This window comes from Macrobrachium rosenbergii, chromosome 13 (genome assembly GCF_040412425.1).
Source record: "Macrobrachium rosenbergii isolate ZJJX-2024 chromosome 13, ASM4041242v1, whole genome shotgun sequence".
NCBI classification, from domain to species: Eukaryota; Metazoa; Arthropoda; class Malacostraca; order Decapoda; family Palaemonidae; genus Macrobrachium; species Macrobrachium rosenbergii.
In genome coordinates this window covers 3,864,839-3,885,679 of record NC_089753.1, presented here as the reverse complement: position 1 = coordinate 3,885,679, position 20,841 = coordinate 3,864,839, and the positions used below count along the sequence as shown (strand labels likewise).

Below are 20,841 nucleotides of genomic sequence, written 5' to 3'. Positions count from 1 at the left end.
CTTCTGTACCAAAAGTCTAAAAAAGGGATTTTGACAAAGGAAAAATCTATTTCTGGGGGAAGACCTGTGTCACCCAGTGAAATGGTTCCAATAGCACACATTTCTAGGTATAACTATTGCTAAATATACCAGAGAAAAAAGCTATCCATAATGCCAGGGTTACTACCCCTGGATCGATCACCACAATGGTGTCGGTATGCACTAGGGGTGAGTGGTAACCACTACCACAGGTCTTCATCCTATAGATCTCTCTATTCTCAAAGTCCCAAACTTGGGGGCCAGTACCAACAGTGCCTCCGCTCACCCACAGATGCCACCACTCCCGCCATCTTCATCCCAAGATTAGCACCCACCAAGCTTGGTATGCTACCGAATTGGGAAGGAAGTATAGGGATGGGTCACTGGGTGACACAGGTCTTCCAAATAGATTTTTCCTTTGTCAAAATCCTTTTCTAGGCTCGACCTGTGTCACCCAGTGAAACATTGTAACAGAGAATCAGCCATACAAGAGCTTGGTGGTATGCTCCAAAGATTACCTTAATGGAGCTAAATAAAACTAAGAGAAAATTACTGTTTTAATAATCCCAAATTATAAGTTCAAAAAACATAATCAAAAACTATAAAGCACACAGTCTAAAAATATAAAATAACCAACACCAAGACACTTAAGGCTAACAATTTATGATCTGAAAACAGGATATCCATGATACGGGCAGGAGTCAGGCTGTGAAGCAGGCCTGACCTAAAGGCTAGAAGCAGGGCAAGCAAGCGAGGCAGGTAGGCTAGAGAATATACCAATAGGTAATCGAGGATTACAAACAAAAAGGATAAAGAAGTTACATAAAGCTAGACTTGAGCTGGACCAGGAGGAACAATACTTCTGCAGCTACAGTGGAATATTTAAGGCTCTAGGGACTTAAATAGTGGCGTTTAAATACTGTTGGTGATTTCCAGCCCGTATACTTTTTAAGGTCATCAAAATTCATGTTGCGAAAATAATTAGCTGAAGTGGCCACCGCCCGAATATCATGTACCCGAGGTACTGAATCCAGGTTTGCCTGTTTAATAAAATAAAGAATTTGTTGCCTGATGGCCTTTAAGGAAATGGTACCTCCATTTTCCCTAACAAAAAGAGGGCCTGAAATTCTCTTAGAAGTTCTATTTAAATAAGCTTTTAAAGTGTTGACTGGACATAAAGACAGATCCTGTGGAAGGGGAATAATCTTCCAAGGAGACCATCTATTTTGTGGATCCTCATTCTTTGCTAGAAAACTGAGATCCAGAGACAACAGAACTTCACCTGACAGGAGGAAATCAACATGATTCGGCTCTCTAGAAAGAGCAGACAGTTCAGAAATTCTAGCTCCTGAGGCTAGACTTACTAGGAATAACGTTTTCCTTAACAGACTCACGGTATGAACATAATTCGTTATCAGTGTCTGATGCCAATTTAAATACATCATTTAAGTACCAGGAAACCGTGTGTGGACGGGTTGCTGGTCTAAGACAGAGCATGCTTTAGGAATTGACGAAAAATATGAGTCTGTCAGGTTAATATTAAAGCCATGTAAAATATTTTTCTTAAAGCAGATTTTGTTGTAGTAATAGTACTAGTGGCCAATCCTTTCTCAAATAATGATCTGAAGAAAGAGATTGCTAGATTCGTGGTCATTTCCTGAGCTTCAGATTCCCTTAGAAATAATGCTAACTTTTTAACTGCTGAGTCATACTGTATGAGAGTAGATTCCCTCTTACCTGATTCTATGAACAGTGTATTAAGAGGGTCAATGTTAGCATCTTTCTGAGCTGCAAACTTCATGAAGTCCATAAAGCTAGGGCATTCAGAATTCTTGAGGAAGCTGACACAGTCCGAGTTTGCACTACTTGTGTCAATCTTGGATTGGGGATCTGTTTGTGCCGGAGCTTCAACTCTAGCAGTAGAGGAAACCAATTGCTCTTCGGCCAGTTGGGTGCCACAAGTGCTACTTGACCTTTGAATGATCTGAGTTTGTGTAAAACTTTCATCAATAGGTTTATTGGTGGAAACAGATAGATCCTTTGCCATCTGTTCCAGTCGACTGACATCGCATCTGTGGAATGAGCTAGAGGGTCTAGATTGGGAGCAACGTAACACGGAAGCTTGTGGTTGCTCTCTGTGGCAAACAGGTCTACCTGGAGACCCAGTACCTGAAGACAAATCCACTCGAACGACGTCCTGTCCAAGGACCATTCCGACTCCAGCGGAGTTGTCCTGGATAGTGAATCTGCAATGACATTCCGAACACCTGCCAGGTGGGTAGCTGACAGGTGCCAAAGATGTTTCCTTGCCAGAGAGAAAATTGCAATCATTACCTGATTGATATGGCTCGACTTGGAGCCCCCTCTGTTTAGGCAATGCACAACTACTGCACTGTCCAGTACCAGTCTGATGTGAATCTGTCTGGCTGGACGTAGTTTCTTTAATGTTAGAAATACTGCCATTGCCTCTAGAATGTTGATATGGAACTGGCGGAATACTGTCGACCATGTTCCTTGAACTTTCTTGTGTTGGGAGTATCCTCCCCATCCGCTTAGGGAAGCATCCGTATGGATCACTAGCAATGGAGGGGGAAATTGAAGAGGCACTGACCTTGCCAAACTCTTGACTGTCGACCATGGTCGAAGCCTCTTCCTCAATATCGGCGGAATTAGAGACATCTTGTCTCTGTTTCTGCTGTTGGCTCGTTCCGCCATACCCTGTTTATATCCTTCAGTCTGGCTTTTAGCAACAAGTCTGTTACTGAAGCGAACTGAAGAGAGCCTAGAACTCTTTCCTGGGTACGACGAGAGGCTCTTCTGTTCTTGAGGAACTGCCTGGTAGCTTTGGCTATTTCCTCCTTTTGGCTGGCGGAAGTGACAGTTTGTGTGTGTTTAGGTCCCATTGGGATTCCCAACCACTGAAATTGAGCTGCTGGAACTAGATGGGATTTCTTCCTGTTTATTTGGAATCCCAAGAATTCCAGGAAGTTGATTACTGTGAATGTTGCTTTTCGACATTCCTTGGCGTTGGATGCCCAAATTATCCAATCGCCTAGATATGCGCCAGCATAATCCCTTGAGCCTGTAGCTCTTGGACTACTGTCTCTGCCAGTTTGGTAAAAATTCTGGGTGCTATGTTGAGCCAGAATGGCATGACTCTGAACGAGTATGCTTGTTTTCCTAGTCTGAACCCTAGGTAAGGAGAGAAGTTTCTGCAACCGGGACGTGATAATATGTCTGAAAGATCTATAGAGGTGGTGATGGTCCCACGGGAAGTAGGGTCCGTACCTGCGAGATTGCAAGCATGCGAAACTTGTCGCATTGAATGTATAAGTTGAGACGAGACAAGTCTAGAATTACTCTTTGCTTGTCTGAGTCTTTCTTTGGGACACTGAACAGACGGCCTTGAAATTTCAAGTGCCTGACTTTCTTTATTGCCTTCTTTTGCAGAAGTCTTTTGCAAAGTCCAGTAAGTCTTTGGATGGAGGTTGATGGAATCTGACTGGCGGAGGAGGCCCTGCTCCAGCTCCATCCCAGACCTTTGAGATTATGCTGTGGGCCCATGGACTGAAGGTCCAATGGTCCCGGAAGAGATGCTCCCGCCTACCTGAGGAGTCTCATTGATTGGGAGAGGTCTTACTTCCTCTGCCTCCTCGGGCTCCTCTTCCACGTGAGAGAGGTCTGGATGCTGCTCTACCTCTGTAGGCGGCTCTGGCCCTGCTTCCCCTACATGTCTATTGTATCCTCGAAACACCCCTGGCTTTCAAATGAGGCATTGAAAGCTGGGGACGTCACGGAGGCTGGCTGGGAGCAGAAGCTTGCTGAGCCGGCTGTATCAGTACAACTGCTGCTGAGGCAGTGCTTTGGATGTAGAAGGCTGGCCGATCTGTGAGACCGGTACCGCCTGAAGCACAGTTTGAGCCTGAGGTTTCTTATAGCTCTGGAATCTCCTGAACCTTTTCCTTTCCTTAGGTTGAGGTCCGGAGGTCTCAGAGGACTTCCTTTTGAAAGGAAGGCCCCAGCGAGAGCGGAAGACTTTGGTTGTTGCCTCTGCCAATGACATTATTGACCTCATCCTCTGGGAAGAGGTTAGGTCCCCAGATAGAACTCTTCATGAGTCTATTGGGCTCATGCCTGATGGTGGCGTCTGCAAAGATGTGTTTCCGGCAGTTCTGTCTCGCAACCACAAAGTCATAAAGATCCGATTGGAAGGAAGCCAATAATGACTTTGTGAGGACCTGAAACAGTGGTTCGTCATTATAAACTAATGCAGTTACCTCTGAGATGGTGACGGAATGCAGGGAGCGACTCAACCTGCATCTTGCCTCATACTCCGCCTTCAGCAGAGCCTCCGAATCCTGGGAAGTTGCTCGCTGAACAGGGTGGAGGCACACTGGATCGAGTTTCCCCACCGTGAACGTTGCCGGAGCTCCCAACCAACATTCCGAATCTCCGGGAAGAGAAGGGAAGTAGGATCTGTCTCCCGGAGTTGAGGCATGGGCTTGCCATCCATCCCAGCCTGAAGGGTCAGTCTGCAATCTTAGTAGTGCAGGGGTAGGGATGGAGTCACCTACAGAGAACATAGTAAAACTTCCCTTAAAGGGAGTAAGTTTGGTGTTCTCGCACTCCCAGTCGGTGAGAGCGCATCAGGGTGGATTGAGCTTGGTCCCTGGGAAAGATGACTGTTTCCTTAGGGACCTTATCAGACCTAATCCAGGCTTCTTCAGTTAACCTGGCAAAGCCTGGATAGGGAGGCACTAGGTCGGCTGGAAAGAACTCTAGTTCTTCCAGATGACGAGTGCCCAAACCCCTCAATAGTCAGTGTGCCATTATGCAGGGGAGCATGCAGGGCCAGCCGCCACGGGTTCCCCTTATCAAAGGGTGGCAGTTTGGAGGCATCCGGGACAACATGTGATTGCTGTGCTGCTCCGGATTGGATGAATCCGGAGAGCAAGCTTTCCTGGGCCTGCACCTTTTGAGTCAATGACAACACTGACTGTCTGGAGGTCTCTAAGCTTGTGACAAGCTGAGACGAAAGATCTTGTGCCTAGCTTCCACCTTGGAGTCGATCCTCTGCATCAGCAGTTCGACAAAGGCCTCAGAGTCGAAGCTAGGCTGTGGGGGCTTAGCCTTTGAAACTCTGGACCTCGATCCCTTAGAAGAGGGAGTAGCCTTAGTTGAGGACGTCACTGGTTTGGGAGCCAGTGACGACCTAGAGGGAGCTGGTGGATTAGACCTTTGAGGTCTAGAGGACTTTGGTAAGTCCTTCTTTTTCAGAGATTTCACCTTGGGGATAACAGACCGAGATCTGTCCCCAAGGTTAGCTGACTTAGGAAATCCCTGGAAGGAAGAGGAAGAAGAAGGTGAACTAAACAGAGACCTATTTGCACTATCCTCACCTGCCTCACTTACCACCCTACCTTCTACCTGTTGGTCATCTACGCTCATAGGCTCTAGGTGGATGTTGATAGCCGCCACCTCTTCCGCCACCTCTCCGCATAGGTTGTCGTCTTGGGAGGGCTGCGTCTCATGTCTGATCTTCTCGATGAATGGGGCAGCCACCTCCTTCGGCACTGCGGTGGAGATCCGGGCATTCGGATAGAGGAGATTGCAAATCTCCTCCGACAGCACATAGGGGTAGCCAGACGCAACGTTCCTCCCAAATCCGCCGACCCAGGTCTTCAGGGTCGACAGCGAAGAGGCACGGATTGCTGGGTTACACTGGAAGAGAAGGTAGGACTTGCTGAAAATATTCTCCCAATTTTCGTATATATCCATATGAGCCATTAAAATCAAAAGGAGACTAAAGGTTAGCGGTCTCCTATCACTTACCGACTGATCGGACACTAGCTCGTAAAGAGCGTAACAAATTTCACAGCCGTCCGGGTGCCAAACGGTCAGGTCTCCAACATGCACCGCACAGCTGGAGTGCGAGCGGCACACCTCGTGTCCGCAGGGTTGCTGGAGAACGGCTGTGCACCCTGGCTCCTGGCAACGTACCATCTGTAAGTGGAATGATGGTACATGAGTATCATTAAAGCAAGACCCGCCGGAACTTACCTTAACATAGATTATGGATGATGATACATGTGAATCATCGAGGCAAAACCTGCCGGAACTGAGTCCGGCAGCAAAAGTCTAAAAACATAGATTATGCTACCGAATGGTTAACTCCTATATATGTTATAAACCGGTACTCTATGATGCTCCGCCGTGATTAGTCACTGAAATCTCATTGTGTCGCATGATATGGAATCGGCGTAATATGGGCGGAATAGGGTGTTCGCATATAGCCCCCTCTCAATCGCCCAGGGCGGAAACCATATAATGGAAACTGCCAAACATACCGTGAACCATACCCACCGGAGTGGTTAAATGGACAATAACATCGAAAGATCCTGACTAGCCCGGCGGAGACTTGAATTCTAACATATCGTAACTGTTATTTGCTTCCACGGGACAGTGTTCGACGCTCCAGCTACTAACTACTAAAAGCAACTAGAAGCGAGCTAACGAAACACCGCCCGTTAAGGGAAAGGTAGGCGAGTGGCGGAAACCCGGTGAATGGCGACCGGTCAGGTGGGTAACACCCTCCAGAAGCCAAATATAACCTCCTTACGGGGTGCCAAATTTCCTTCACGAAGATGTCGCCAGGCAACGCCACCAAATTCTAATCGTTAAGGTAAAAAAGGGGACTAGGCTACATACACGAAAAAGCCGGAGGTTAAACTGATCCTAGCCTACCCTCCAAAAACCAAAACTTTTTGGCCTGGTCAGGAAGGCCAGGATTCAGTGCCACCGGTGTGGGAGAGAAGGACCTACGTACTAACTCAGCCACACCCTCCAAAACCGAGACAGCTTGGTCAGGTGGCAAAATATGAATTGAGGAGCCCTCTCACTAATCTAACCTTACCCTCCAAAACCTAACGGCCTGGCCAGGTGGGCTAATTGTGAATGAGGAACTCTCTCACTAGCCTAACCTCACCCTCCAAAACCTAACGGCCTGGTCATTGTCAGGTGGGCTAAGTGTGAATGGGGAACTCCTCACTAGCCTAACTTCCCCCTCCAAAACCGTAAAACGGCCTGGTCAGGAGGCTAGGTAGCCTGAGCATCGGGTCACTAGCCTGTCATGCCTAGCCTAAACCGGTAGGCTAGGCTAGTTAACTACCTTATATTAGAATTAAAACTACCTAGTATCTGAACAACAAAACATAAATAAAGTTAACCACTCACGGTTTGGGTTAACCTAAAGATTAAACATATATAAATACATAAATGACCAGCAGCAGAAAGGTCCAGAAAACATTGGTTATATAGGTAACATTAGGTACCAAGATGCCCTACCCTGATTCTGGCAGAGAATCACATGCATAAACTAATCCAGGAATGGACATGCCATCCATCCTTGTACATATCAGCAATGATTATGATAATAATAATAATCACACCATCGAGAAGGCACCAACTCGCTGGTGGAGGAAGGAAACCGATAAAAGGACTCAAATTCTATTATCAGAAAAGGTTGAGCCTAGCTCGGCCATGATGCCAGGTTCCTTATCTCCTACCAGCGACATGGTAATTTCTCTAATTAAGCTCCAAACTGAATGGAGTATGGATAAAAACTAACAGAATTCGTTCTGCTAATAGAAAAGCTGAGACTGAAGGTCAAAAACGGGAAAGAGGCAAACACAGCCCACGCTCGGCTGCATATCAGAACTATTTACACATTATTTACGTACAGTTCATAAGTACAATGCCTCTTGCATTAAAAAACCAATCAGAAATAGTACTCAACTTAGATGGTGGAAAATTCTCGATGGAGGACATGATTTGAGCTGAAAAAGAGAACACAATCACCAAAGGAAAATTTTTACGGTGTACGCGTGTTCGTGCTAAGATTGGAATGAAGATGGCGGGTGCGGGTGGTACCTAGCGGGTGAGCAGGAGGCAATCGTTGGTACGGCTCCCCCAAGTTTGGGACTTTGAGAATAAAGAGATCTATAGGATGAAGACCTGTGATAGTGGTTACCACTCACCCCTAGTGCATACCGACACCATTGTGGTGATCGATCCAGGGGTAGTAACCCTGGCATTATGGATAGCTTTTTTCTCTGGTATATTTAGCAATAGTTATACCTAGAAATGTGTGCTATTGGAACCATTTCACTGGGTGACACAGGTCGAGCCCAGAAATGGTCCATTTTGCCTGGTATACCTTGCTTGAGGACTGATGTCTGCAATTGTCAATTGCTTTTGCCACAGGTCCTGAAAAACCATTTGCTCTCAGGAGTTTGTAGACAGACAAAACCCTGTCAGGGCCAGAGTGGATAAGTTTTGATGAAACTTCCTGAAGCAGAGCTGTCTGAGAAGCCCTGGTATTGTAGGAAGGAGTCTCGGGAGGTCCAAAAGATGAGCCAGAAGGTCTTTAAGCCACTCTTTCTGGGGCCAGAAGGGTGCCATCAATGTTATTTTGACATTTGAGTGAGCTTGAAGCTTGTTCAGTACCTCCCTTATCATACTGAAAGGAGGGAAGGCGTATAGATCTAGATTGGACCAATCCTGCAGGAGGGCATCTGTTGCCCATGCATGAGGGTCTGGAAATGGGGAGCAATAAAGAGGAAGAGGGTGGTTCTTGGAATTTGCAAAGAAATCATGGAAAGGTGTCCCCCAAAGCTTCCACAGGTCATTGCAGATCCGATGGTCCAGGGTCCATTCTGTGGGGAGAATTTGTTTTTTTCAGCTCAACTCATCTGCCGAGACATTCATTTTGCCTTGTATGAAACGAGTGACCAGTTTCATCCTGTTCTGGTCTGCCCAAATTGGGAGTGACCTCGCTACCTCGAACAGGGAGGAGTGAGTTCCTCCTTGTCGATTGATGTACAGTAAGTTAAGGCAGTGGTGATGTCCAAGTATACTGTTACAACTTTGCTGTGGACTTCTCCCTTGAAGTGTAACAGTCCCAAATGAATTGCTCTTAGTTCCTTGTTGCTGATGTGAAGATGTCTCTCCTCTAGAGACCAAGATCCTGAAATTTCTTTGTCTCTTAGATGGGCTTCCCAACCCATGTCCGACACATCGGAGAAGCAGCCTAGTCTGGGTTCAATGGGAGAAGAAACTTCCTTCCTGCATACCTGTCTGCGGACTGCCACCACCGTAGATCCTCTTTAAACTCTTCTGTTACTGGAAAGACATACATGTCCGGGTAAATTTTTCGGTCTCAGCTGATTTTAAGAAAAAACTGAAGGACTCTCATGTGTAATCTCCCCAACCTGATGAACTGTTCTATTGACGACAGTGCCCAATAAGCTCATCAATCTTTGGATGAACAGGTCTGGATTGAAAGGAAGTGGTTGACAATTTTCAGGCAGGACTCTATTCTCATCTTAGATGAAAAAACCTGAAAACTCTGAGAGTCTATCTGAATCCCCACATACAGATTCCTCTGAGAGGGAATCAGCTGGGATTCTGGTAGGTTTATCAGTAAGCCTGGTTTTTGAGTTAAAAGAAGGGTCCTCCGAAGGTCTTCCATGCATTGATCTTTTGTGGGTGAATGAATTAGCCATCGTCCAGATAAAGAAGAATGTTGACTCCCAGCAGGGCGAGAACTGTGGTGAAGACTTGTGGGGCCGTCGAAAGACCATAACACAGGGCTTGGAACTGGAAAACTTCGTTCGTGAAAATGAACTGCAGATACTTTCTCGATGAAAGGTGAATGGGGATGTGAAAGTATGCATCTTGCATGTCTAGGGAGGTCATCCAATCTCCCTGATGAATGGATGAAAGAACTGAACGATCCGTTTCCATTTTGAACCTTGTCTTTTCAACGAAGAGCCTCAGTGCACTCACGTCGAGGACTGGTCTCCATCCCCCTGTTGACCTGGGGACTACAAACAACCTATTGTAAAAGCCCAGAGAAATGACATCCTCGACTACTTCTATCGCCCCTTTTTTGAGAAGCGATGAAACTTCTCTGAGAGGGCCGAAAACTTCTCTGAACCAGCCGAGTAGACCGTCAATGCAACCGGTGTGTTGACTAATGGTGGTCTCTCTTTGAAGGGGATTGAGTATCCCTCCTTCAAGACTTCTACTATCCATGGTTCTGTTCCTCGTGCACTCCATTTCTCCCAAAAGAGGAGTCTAGCACCCACGGGTGCATAGAGGACTGTCTACTCACTTCTGAGCTGCAGGTTTTGGAGAGGACTCCTTAATTGCTCAGGAGGAGAAGAAAACCGTGGCGCGAGATTTAGAGACTGATCACTGTCTACTTCCTCAAAAGGGCGTCTCTGAACAGGTAAGGCTGATTTAGCACTGAAGGAAGACCAATCCCTGGGGCATCTTGTGGATTGTGCTAAAAGGTCCTGTGTTTTATTTCTTCTGTAATTCTGAAGTAATCTCGCTGACCATAGATTGAGGGAAAAGGTGGTGATGGTCGAGAAGTGAGAAAAGAAGCGCTGATCTCTGGGACGCTGTAACATTCTTAGAGGTGAACAAACACCAGAGCTCCCTCTTCTTCAGTATCCCCATGGCAAAAACAGAGGCTAATTTATGGGAACTGTCTCTTATGGCCTTCTCTGTACAGCAGATAACTCTCAGCCAATCTGACGTGCAATCTTCAGAAAAGGGGAAGAAATCCTGAATCTTTTTTGCTATGGCTCCCACAGACCAATCAAGGAAGCTTACCACCTCAAAAACCTTAAAAAAGTTTTTAAAAAGATGGTCAAATTCAGTACATGAAAACAATTTTCGCTGATGCAAAGGCTGACCTGCGTGCCAAGTCTATAAGGCCTGAGAAGTCTCCCTGAGAGAAGGCAGCCACTCCCAGGGAAGGAACTTCTCCAGTGGTGTACGACTGGTATCTCAAACAAGAGAGACGAGAAGGCGGAATACAAAAGGTGGCTTTCCCTTGATCTTGCTTTTCTGAAAGCCAAACATCAATATCGTCCAACACTTTTCTAGAGGATGAGGATAGAACCAACTTTGGGAGGTTGGAGGAACTGATGGGATTATTCATCAAGAACTTTGACTGTGGAGCCAAATCTGGGAAAGACAGCAGTAAATATCTCAGAAGGTCAGCGTGGGCTGAGGGAGTCGACTCCTGGCCTAAATCCTCCTCTTCCGTGAACATCCGAGATGCTGAAGGGTCCGGAGGAGTCTTCACTGATGTCAAAGGTTTCTTGAGGAGCTCCAAAATACTATTCAACTGAATTTGAATGGGAGCTGGAGAAGGATCTAGTTCTTCCTCCACAAAGGATCAGTCTTAGGCACGCAAGAAGATCGGAGATCCGGAATTGGCGCCGGGCGCTTGGAGTAAAAAGTTGAACAAACAGGGTCTGGTGCCAGGTGGGTGCCTGGGCACTCAGAAGAAGGGTGCTTGGGCACTACTGAGCGTCTGGGAGTAACTAGAAGTTCAGGCACTGTTGGGTGCTCTGCAGAAAAATACTGGTGCTCCTTGCAGGGCAGATGCTTGGAAGAAGACGAAGAGCGCCTGTGAGTTGTGGGAGAGTGCTTGGGAGCCAAAATCTGGCAGCCAGAGGGATGATCTGATGAAGTGTTCCGGAATGCCCTAAAAACTGCAAGATGGTCTGGACTCTGGGAAAGTTCTCTAGGTCTCTTGATGGGGAGCGGAGACGTCTGATCCAAATACAATGAGCGCCTCTTCAAGCGATGAGACTCCTTAGAGAAACGTCACCAGTGCCTCTTGTCCGGAACAGGCGTTCTGGGACTAAAGGATAGGCAATGAACATCCAAGATGCCTTTCCAACAGCTCTCCGTCATCACCTGAGACGCCACAGGTGCGACCGAGAGGGTGCCTATCTGTGGGCTGACCCCACCAACCCACCTTGGGCTTCCAGTATACCTCCTCCCATGATTAGGGGTGTCTGGCAGTGACTTTTCCCTAGGAGAGTTGGCAGGATGGGTAGCCACTTCCTCCACTATCACTTCACTAACAATTTTTTCATTCATCTTTTCCAATAGAAAACACACTGATTCCCCTAACTGGGACACTGTGTTAACCATAAGACCAAACTTTTGGTCAATCCTGGTCTCCAGCTTTGTGATGCGATCGGGTTCGGAAGCACGGGAGCCAGGAGAGGGTGGTATGTGAGGACTGGACACAAGAGATACATTGGGTACAGGTGATGAAATAACAGGTAAATCAACACTTACTGACTTAGTTGTATCTTGACTAACCAAGGATTTACTCACGACTTTAGAGGCCGCTTTATGCTCCCTATGTCTTTCTAGTTTTGCAAGGTGAGAAGCTAAAGTCTTCCAAGTCTTTTCATCCCAACCTATGCATCCATCACAAGTGAGATTAATATTGTAAACCTGTCCTGTACAAGAAGTCAAATAGAGTGAGAGTAATATGAAGCTTTTGTTAACCTGGTATTGCAGGCTTTGCTGCAATACCAAAAACTATATAAGCTAGAATCAGACATCGTCAAAAATCAGTCAAATTACAAATACTTAGAGAAAAATCAAGTCTAAGAAAACAACACAAGTCAGTAATTCTCGTTAGAGAACAACTGAACAAGCCAAACATCTAACGATCGGCAATTCTTGATGAAGAAAAAGGGGGTCAACTCAAAGTCTCACTCTTTCAGTCTAAGCCTCCAAAAAGCCAAATCTAAGCTCAGAACAGTAAGATAAATGAATAAACCTAAATAATAAACTTGACGAAGGCAACCAGAAGCAAAATACTTCACCAAAAAGGGAAGTGTGCAGCCATAAGACAGCACAAACAAATTGAGACAAGTTGCTAAGGTGTTCCTCTTCTTCCCCAGAAAGTGGGCGGGGTCTAGTCATCTACTCTACTCTACTCTACTCTAGGGAGAAGAAGTGTAACCACAAATTTCGAAATTCAAGCTGTCGTGCGTGTAGAAGCTACAGCAATGCAATTACGGGGTAAGTTACATATATGAAATTTTTGTTTAAATCTTTCACTTATAGTCAAAGTTCCCTATAATATATCACTCTCAACTTTCATAATAAACTTACCTGCAGTCTTCAATGCGAGGTTCACTTTACCCGTTTTCTTCTTTTCTTGGCTAAGAAGACTTGAAATAATAGCCTTTAAATTCTCACCCCAAGCTGACTGTGCTTCTAGCAATCGGGTGTTCTTGCCAGGAACATTAGTAAACATCAGCACATTACTAGATGATTTCAACTGATTCTGAAGTACATGATATTGTGTGGATTCTTGATTTACCTTGTCAAGTATCATTTTCAACCATTGTTTATCTAATTCAAGCACTGATGATATCCACTCTTTAGATGACCCGGCTAAGACAGGGATGGAGGGATCCTTATCTGCATATTCATGTAGCTTGTCATGAGATAAAGCAGAATTGATGCCTCCAAAATATGCTGAAACAGGTATAATGGGAGCTAGAAACACCTCTGAACTATTATGTAAGTGTTTTGAAACAGTAAGGGAAAATTCTATAACCCGGGTCAAGACTTTTTCAATCATGTCAGAGATACTTAATCCTTTGAAATCTGGATTACCATCTTTGTCATTTTTCAGAACAAACACATACAAAGGGTCATCACACTTCGCTTCCTCACACCTTGGTGATACATCAGTTAGTTCTGCTATTTCTGACACACCACGAATAATAAGCCAAACTGTGTTTTCAGGGTAGTTTTCTTTTTGTGCTTTAATAATATTAACTCCCTCTTCATCCAAATCCATTGATTTCTCAAGAAATGAAACAGGCAACCCTTTTAACATTTCTTTCAATTGAGTGAAAAATGATGAGTTCCCCACAATAACACAATGTTCAAATTTATTTGCCTGTTCACTGTTTTCATCACTTTCAGCATTAACATGCTCTTTATGGTGCAATGTCAGCATACTAGCTGACAGATCCTTGAGATTACTCAAGTTAGGTAAGTCATGATCTTTAGAAAGAGTACCATCAAGAGCCATCTGTATTAGAACATTTACTATTAATAGCCACCCCTTCTCTACATAATCATGGGGTTCTTTATTTTTAATAGATACAAGGTTCTTGCCCCTAAGAGCATTTTGAAAGTCACGGAAAAGGGACTGCTTCCCAAATGGTAAAAGCCATTCAATAGCCAAACTTGACCAAGCGTCACACAAAATATTATAAAATATATGAAGTCTAAACAGAACCACATCACTGGCACATGGAGTACCATGCATATTACACATTCTGTGAAGCTCGTCATGACTTCTGGATGCTGCTTCCTGCACAATACGAGCTGGGATTGGAGGAACAATAAGCACTGTCCCATTAAGGCCCAGATCAGTCTGTATCGATGAGCATGTTTTGTTAGTATGATATAAAATATCTTGAACCTTTTCAGCAATTTCTGTCTTGGAGAGTTGAGAACGAGTGAAGAGATACTGCAGTCTATCACTACATGACTTACAATCTGGATGGTTGTCCAGTTCACATATGGAGTAAAGACTTTTAGTTAAAATCCACAGCGTTCTGCCATTTGAATATTCCTTCTCTGATTTCACAAGGAATTCAACTTTTTCATGGGTTAATTTTGATTCTATAAGCACTTTCACCTGAAAAGACATAACACACTTAAATCAGAAAAACAAGTAAAATGTACAAACTAACTTCAAACTTAAGTCTAAATATATTGCAATCGCTTTACTGCACCTTACTCAGTGCAACTATGTATTTGTACTAGTGTACTATATCTCACTAACTGGTAAAAAGCACAAATTGATGGGTTAAGAATGAGAGAGAGAGAGAGAGAGAGAGAGAGAGAGAGAGAGAGAGAGAGAGAGAGAGAGAGAGAGAGAGAGAGAGAGAGAGAGAGAGAGTCATTGTTTTAATTTTCCTATTAAGAGTCATTGTTTTAATTTTCCTATTAAACTTTTACAGGTGTTCACAGGCAACTCCAAACCCTTCCTTGTCAATACCACATAACTGTAAACATAGCTGTTTCTTTTTATCTCTCTTTCATAAATGACACAGTTCAGTATGTACGTAGCCTATCTGTGTCTACCCATAACCTGCCATGGTTTTATCACCATTAATGTATTTCTGAACAAGAACTTATTATCATCATATTGTATAACCATACATGATACAAAATGTGTGTGTGAACTATTGTATTAACCTAGATTAGATGTTACACTCACAGTATCCAACTGCATAAGACAAATAGACTATATTACAGCTGTATTTAAGATACAGGTGATGGGAATGATGTGGTAGTACAAAAAAGTTAGTTTGTATGAATTAATATTTGATTTTTTTTTTTATTATATTTATTTTTTGTGTGGGTGCTGCTGTAAGGTTGATTAATCTTTTATTTTTAAAATTCTTTTTATTTGCAGTTTGCCAAGTGTATAAAGACAGAACTCCCCTTCAACCCAATGTGTAAGCGGCTTGAGAAGTTAGGATACTTCCTTAGCAGAAGTTATTTGGGAGTAGTTATCTGCTGACTATAACTGTGGTAAAAAGTCTGTGTTGGAGTTGTTGTTGGCCTATCTCGTGGCTGTAGCATCTTATGAAATAATAAAATATGCAGAACTTGATGCAGTGGATTTACTTCAGAGGACAAGGGATTAGAATGTTATAAGAGGGCAATTACTGTAAAAGAGCTGTTGCAAATAGAGGAAGGGATAAGGCAGAGAAGTGATAAGGAACATAGAGAATGTGAAGCTGCCAGATTGCAGAAAAGAAACAAAATCACTTGGTCAGGCCGCTCTTCTTCCTGTTCCTCCATACATGACACTAAACCCTTAAAGGTGCAGATCTCGACACACTTGCAGCAAAGAAAGTTTGACAGCAGTTGGAAAGGAAAAAAAAAAAAAAGTGTTGATCTCTCCAGTAGGAAGAAGGATATCAACAAAATAATACTGGCTAATGCTGAGCAAGCTAACTCCCAATCTGAAGAAGTCTCGCTAACTCCCAATCTGAAGAAGTCTCAAGAGACCATAGATGGGGGGGGACACTATACATCTAAGTTTAGGAATTAGGCTTAGGTTCTTTTGGGGGTCGTGGTAATATTAAATTAGGCTAAGTTAGGTATAGGAGGATAAGTTTTGATGAACTATAGTGATAAGGGCAGGTAAGTTTCTGTTCTGAAGATTAAGATTTATGAATCAGATTAAGGTTCTTTTTTCTGATGACCACTGTAGTATTAAGGTAATAAATTAGGTTAAGTAAAGTTGAGCTTCATTCAATGACCTCCAAATCTGTTCCCATCATACTGCACCCATTGTGTACTAAAAGAAAAAGCCGCTACATAATATTTTGGCACCCAATGTGGGGCCATTGATAGTATAGAGTGGGGTGCACAACTGGAGATGGCAAGGGGAGCAGATTTGGAAGGTGCTGGGTTGGAATGAGAGGTGGGATAGGCTAACATACATGATAATCAGCATACAGGAAAAGTTAGAAAAAGCCCAGGTAAGGGAAAGTAAATTGGTTGCGATAATGGAGGTGATGGATGAGAAAGCCCAGGTAAGGGAAGGCAAATTGGTTGCAAGAATGGAGGCAATGGAGAAGAAGATGGCTGAAATAGCTAAGGGTGGGCCCGACGCTGGGAAGGAAAGTGAGAACGATGAGGTAAAAGGTGCAAAAAAGAAAATCCTTAAAAAAGGAAGGGAAGTACCTGCCATGGATGAGGGCTGTATGAGTGCGGCAAGTGAAAATGATGAGGAAGAGAAAAGTAAGAAAAGAGAGGCAAAGAAGAGGACATGAAAGGGGAGAGGTGTGAGGAAAGAGGAGTTGAGTTCCCAGATTCGGAGAGGTAGCTTGGAATCAAGTTGAGAATAATTGGAAGATTTGGAGAGGTAGCTCGGAATAGGAAGTGGAGAATAATTGGAAGAGTGGAAGTGATAGCAGTAGTGGTGAAGGTCTGAGTGAGGCAGAGGTGAAAGAGGCCAAAACAGCATTCCTGAGGGAGGTTCCCCTGTTTGAGAAACTTTGCATCAGGAAGGAAAGAAACATATGTGAGTTTTTATGAGTATGAAAAGTATTGTAGTAAAAAGTATGGGGAGAATGAAAGTGTTAGGATGAAACAGCTTGAAGAGTTATTGGATGGGCAGTTGAGGATGTGCTATAGAAGTATGTGTGAGGGTGAGCCAGGGTATGAGTCTGTGAAGGATAGCACGATTAGGCAGGTGACGAGAATGAAAGGAAGTGTTGTATACAAGAAGGATTGTAGGTTTGAGGAGGCGAAGATGAAAGCCAGAGAGGAAGTGGGCCTGTGTACCCATACGTTGTAAGCTTAAGCCAGGAGGAAGTATGGAGAGGAAGGAATTGAGGAAAACAAACACCTCATGCAGAAGTTCTCGGCCACCATTCCAGAGATTAGGGTAATTTTGAATGAGAAGAAAAAAAGATTGGAAGTGGTGGTCGGGGAAGAGCTTAAATTGGGAGGATGTTTTAGAGCTCCTCAAAGGCCTGAGAGTACATGATGATGAGCCAAAACAGATGTATGTTGTGTCTGAGGTGGTAAATGGAAGGACACTGAGTGAGGAGATAGGTGTGGTGTGAGCCTTGTTGGAGGAATGTAAGAGAGACCGGGTGGAAAAAGGAGGAGAGAATGTGCAAGTGAATGTGGGGAATAACAAGAAAAGGAACTGGAGCAGAAGCCAAGAGAAGTTTGGGAGTGGAAGTATGTTGTGGTGTAGAATAGATAGGGAAATTAGATAGAAAAGAGAGAGAGAGATAGAAAGAGAAAAAGAAAAAGTTAGGAGAGAAGAAGGAGAGAAATAAGAATAAAGAGAGAGGCAAAGAACACAGTGATAACGGCCAAATGCTGTTGTGTCGTGTTATCAATACGCGGGATGTTTACATTTGCAGTATATCGTGTTGAAGCCATAAAAACAGTCGTAAAAATGAGAAATAATGGCCTCGCGATTGAAGCTAACAAAACATGAGTCAGCACAACCTAAATGCTTACAGCAGCTGGTTCTATAGCCCCGCCTTCTCAGGAAGGTGTTTTTGTGGAAGTTCCAGGAATTTGGGGTTGGCTCAAGTGATGTACTTCTTCAACCTCCAATCAATTATGTTTGGGAGGGTCTTTCCCACACCCTCCTAAGATCACCTCCTATCAAGTCCTCTAAGGAGAGATTTGAATCACACCCACTACAGTCCTTCCAATCAGCTACTTGAAGGGGAGGCCTTGCTGATTAATCCTTCCAATAAGGCTAGAAGGAGGTGGAGATTGCAGATAGCAAGTTTTTCTTGGGGTTCAACGAGTTAGAGACCTACGAGGAGAGCAGAGTTCAGAACTGTGTCCTTCAAGGGAGAGTACGTCTCCCCTCGCTTCAGTGTTCCCCATATAGACTGAGTCAAGAGTGATTCGTTTCTATCATTGTAACTTGTTAATTTTGTACTGATCTTTATAATACTAAGTACCAATTAAAGTGAAGAAATTACCGATCTCGTCTCTATATGCCTTTCTGAGAGATATCAATACTTAAAAATAATAAATATACAAAGATAGTACATCATCCGCGAAGCGATCTGAAGGACACCTCGAAAGAAACCAAGGTAAGAAGAGAAAGACTAAAATCTATACAAACATATAACAAAGAACATAAAAGGAGAAGATAATCCTCAACAAATGGTGGCAGCTAAAGTGGATCCAGAAGGCGAGACGAAACAAACGAACATTAATGAAATTATCAGTGCAATTATTTAAGTTACAGTGAAACGAAATTCTACAAAACGAACTTAGATTTTTTTACGACGACGAACAAAATATATCTGAAGAAATAAAAAAAAACAAAAAGTTATGAATAGCAGCTTACAACAAGAACGTCAAGTGTGAATAAAACAGTTTAGTGCGTCCCGAAGCAAAAAACATTTTGAACTGTTACCGTCAACAAATTGAGCAAGACGCCGACAGCGACCATAAGCCCAGTGTTTGCGACATTGCATCAGAGTGATTGAAGAAAAACAACGTACAAACTTTCAACAAGATTCCGAAAGCGGAAAACCACAGCGGAAAAACAACGCAGACATAGTGATTTTTCAGCGAAAACACTCACCGCCGAATGCACAACATTTAGCGATATCACGATATCAACAACACAACACAGTAAGGAATTTACTGTCCACTCTCTCTCTTAATAAATAAGTGAAGATATATATATATTTTTTTTTGCATCTTGCTATAAGATTGAAAATTAAGAAAACTCTCTCTAGTGAATAAAATTCCTTTTGCATAAATACCAGCATTACTCTCTCTATGATAATTAATTATTTAGTAAATAATTTAGATAGGGAATTAGTTATTTTTTTCACTCGGTTGGTGATGATTATTTGAGAAGTTATATATGTAATTTTGTGTACTTATTATAATGAATTTTTGATATGATGCCCACATTTCATATAAAATTTATTTTGAGTATTGAAAAAGGTTTTTTATTGTGCATCCTCAATGAGAATTTAATTTTTTTGGTGACAATTTGACAAATTGTTTTTAATGGTGTCAATATAACGAAAATATTTTTTTTGATTGATGTACTCTGAGTGAAAATTTTTTTGTGTGTGGACATGCAACATGAGTATTTGATGAATTACTGAACACTGTTAGACATTCACATTACGATTTAAGACTGTCGACAATTCATTCCAAAATCGAATTTCAAAACTAAATTCCCACACCATGCTGTTTTGCAAGGAAATAGATAACAATAATAACACAAATAATGTCAACCAAAATAGTGTTAATCATTCTAATTGACTACTTTATCTAATTGGTTTGTAACAATACTAATAATACTTAATAAACTGTATTACAATTTTTAATATGAACCAGGCGGCCGTCATAACAACCGCCACACGCTTCTGTGGACAGGTGGATGATTCCAATCCTGACAAAAGCAGACTCGAAGCCTTCAGTAAATCATTGGCTAGCAGATGCAGATAGTCGTATAATTTCAGAGGGAATAACAGATTTTGAGCTAAGATAAATGAAGCCTTTTTGCTCGTCAGCTCAGAACATGGAGACGCAATAAAACTTTGAATTCACAAGTTTTAGCAAACTTAATAACTGATGTAGAATTTAAAGAAATTTGTTTATCACTTTCCTCCAACCAGTAAATCAGACTGACGGTTTATATAACCTAACTAGATTTTATTAACCCACAATATAAAACAATGGATGACATTTGTACATTCCTGAGAATGCAATAGAGAAAATAAGCGAAGATTTAGAGAAGACAGGTATTACCATAGGAGACAAGGATCAGTTTGGGGCTAGTGCCCAGAAATTTTGGGTTGAGTCACTGAATCATTTACATTTGGAACCATATATAATATTCTTGGAGAAGAGGAAAAGAAAGGTTTCAGAAAAATATTTTAAACTTGATCCCAGAAAAACAAGCCTTCAAACATTGAAGACAATGAGAGAAGAAATCCAAAGGAAAGAGATAAATCTATCCAAGGAATTCGTGGAACAACAGAAGCACAAAATGAAAGGAAAGTCAGAAATAATAATCCTAATTTTAAACTGAATAATAAATTCTATGATAATTCCAGACAAGCAGGAAATAGACCAAATACCTTCCAAGGCAAATTGCCTCAAAATACTAAAAGAAAATGGAATCCAGATCAAAGGGGAAGAAACAATCTAACAAAGAGTGGACCACACAAACCTTATAGATATGGTCACTAAAAAACACAAACACTTCAACCCAAACAACTATTCCGCTCAAGGGCGAGACCAAAGACAGCCTGCAGAAAACTGCGGGTATACAAATCATTTTACAAATGAATGTAGAAAACCTAGAATCTGCAAGGTTTGTAAGAAAATAGGACATTTAACAAAGACTCCATATGGTTTCTAAAACACAAGAAGGAAATT

The 20,841-nt window shown here is 42.9% G+C and overlaps 1 protein-coding gene across 2 annotated transcripts in view; it reads right to left on the bottom strand.

The window, feature by feature from the left end:
- LOC136844861 (uncharacterized) overlaps window positions 1-20,841 on the bottom strand; it is a 302,711-nt gene that overhangs the window by 113,576 nt on the left and 168,294 nt on the right. For both annotated transcript variants that reach the window (XR_010854988.1, XM_067114105.1), the window contains exon 4: window positions 13,018-14,566. Coding sequence is in view for 1 of the 2 variants with exons in the window: in XM_067114105.1 (XP_066970206.1) it covers window positions 13,018-14,566 (1,549 nt within the window). In the remaining variant the exon portion in view is untranslated. The remainder of the gene's footprint in view (window positions 1-13,017; window positions 14,567-20,841) is intronic.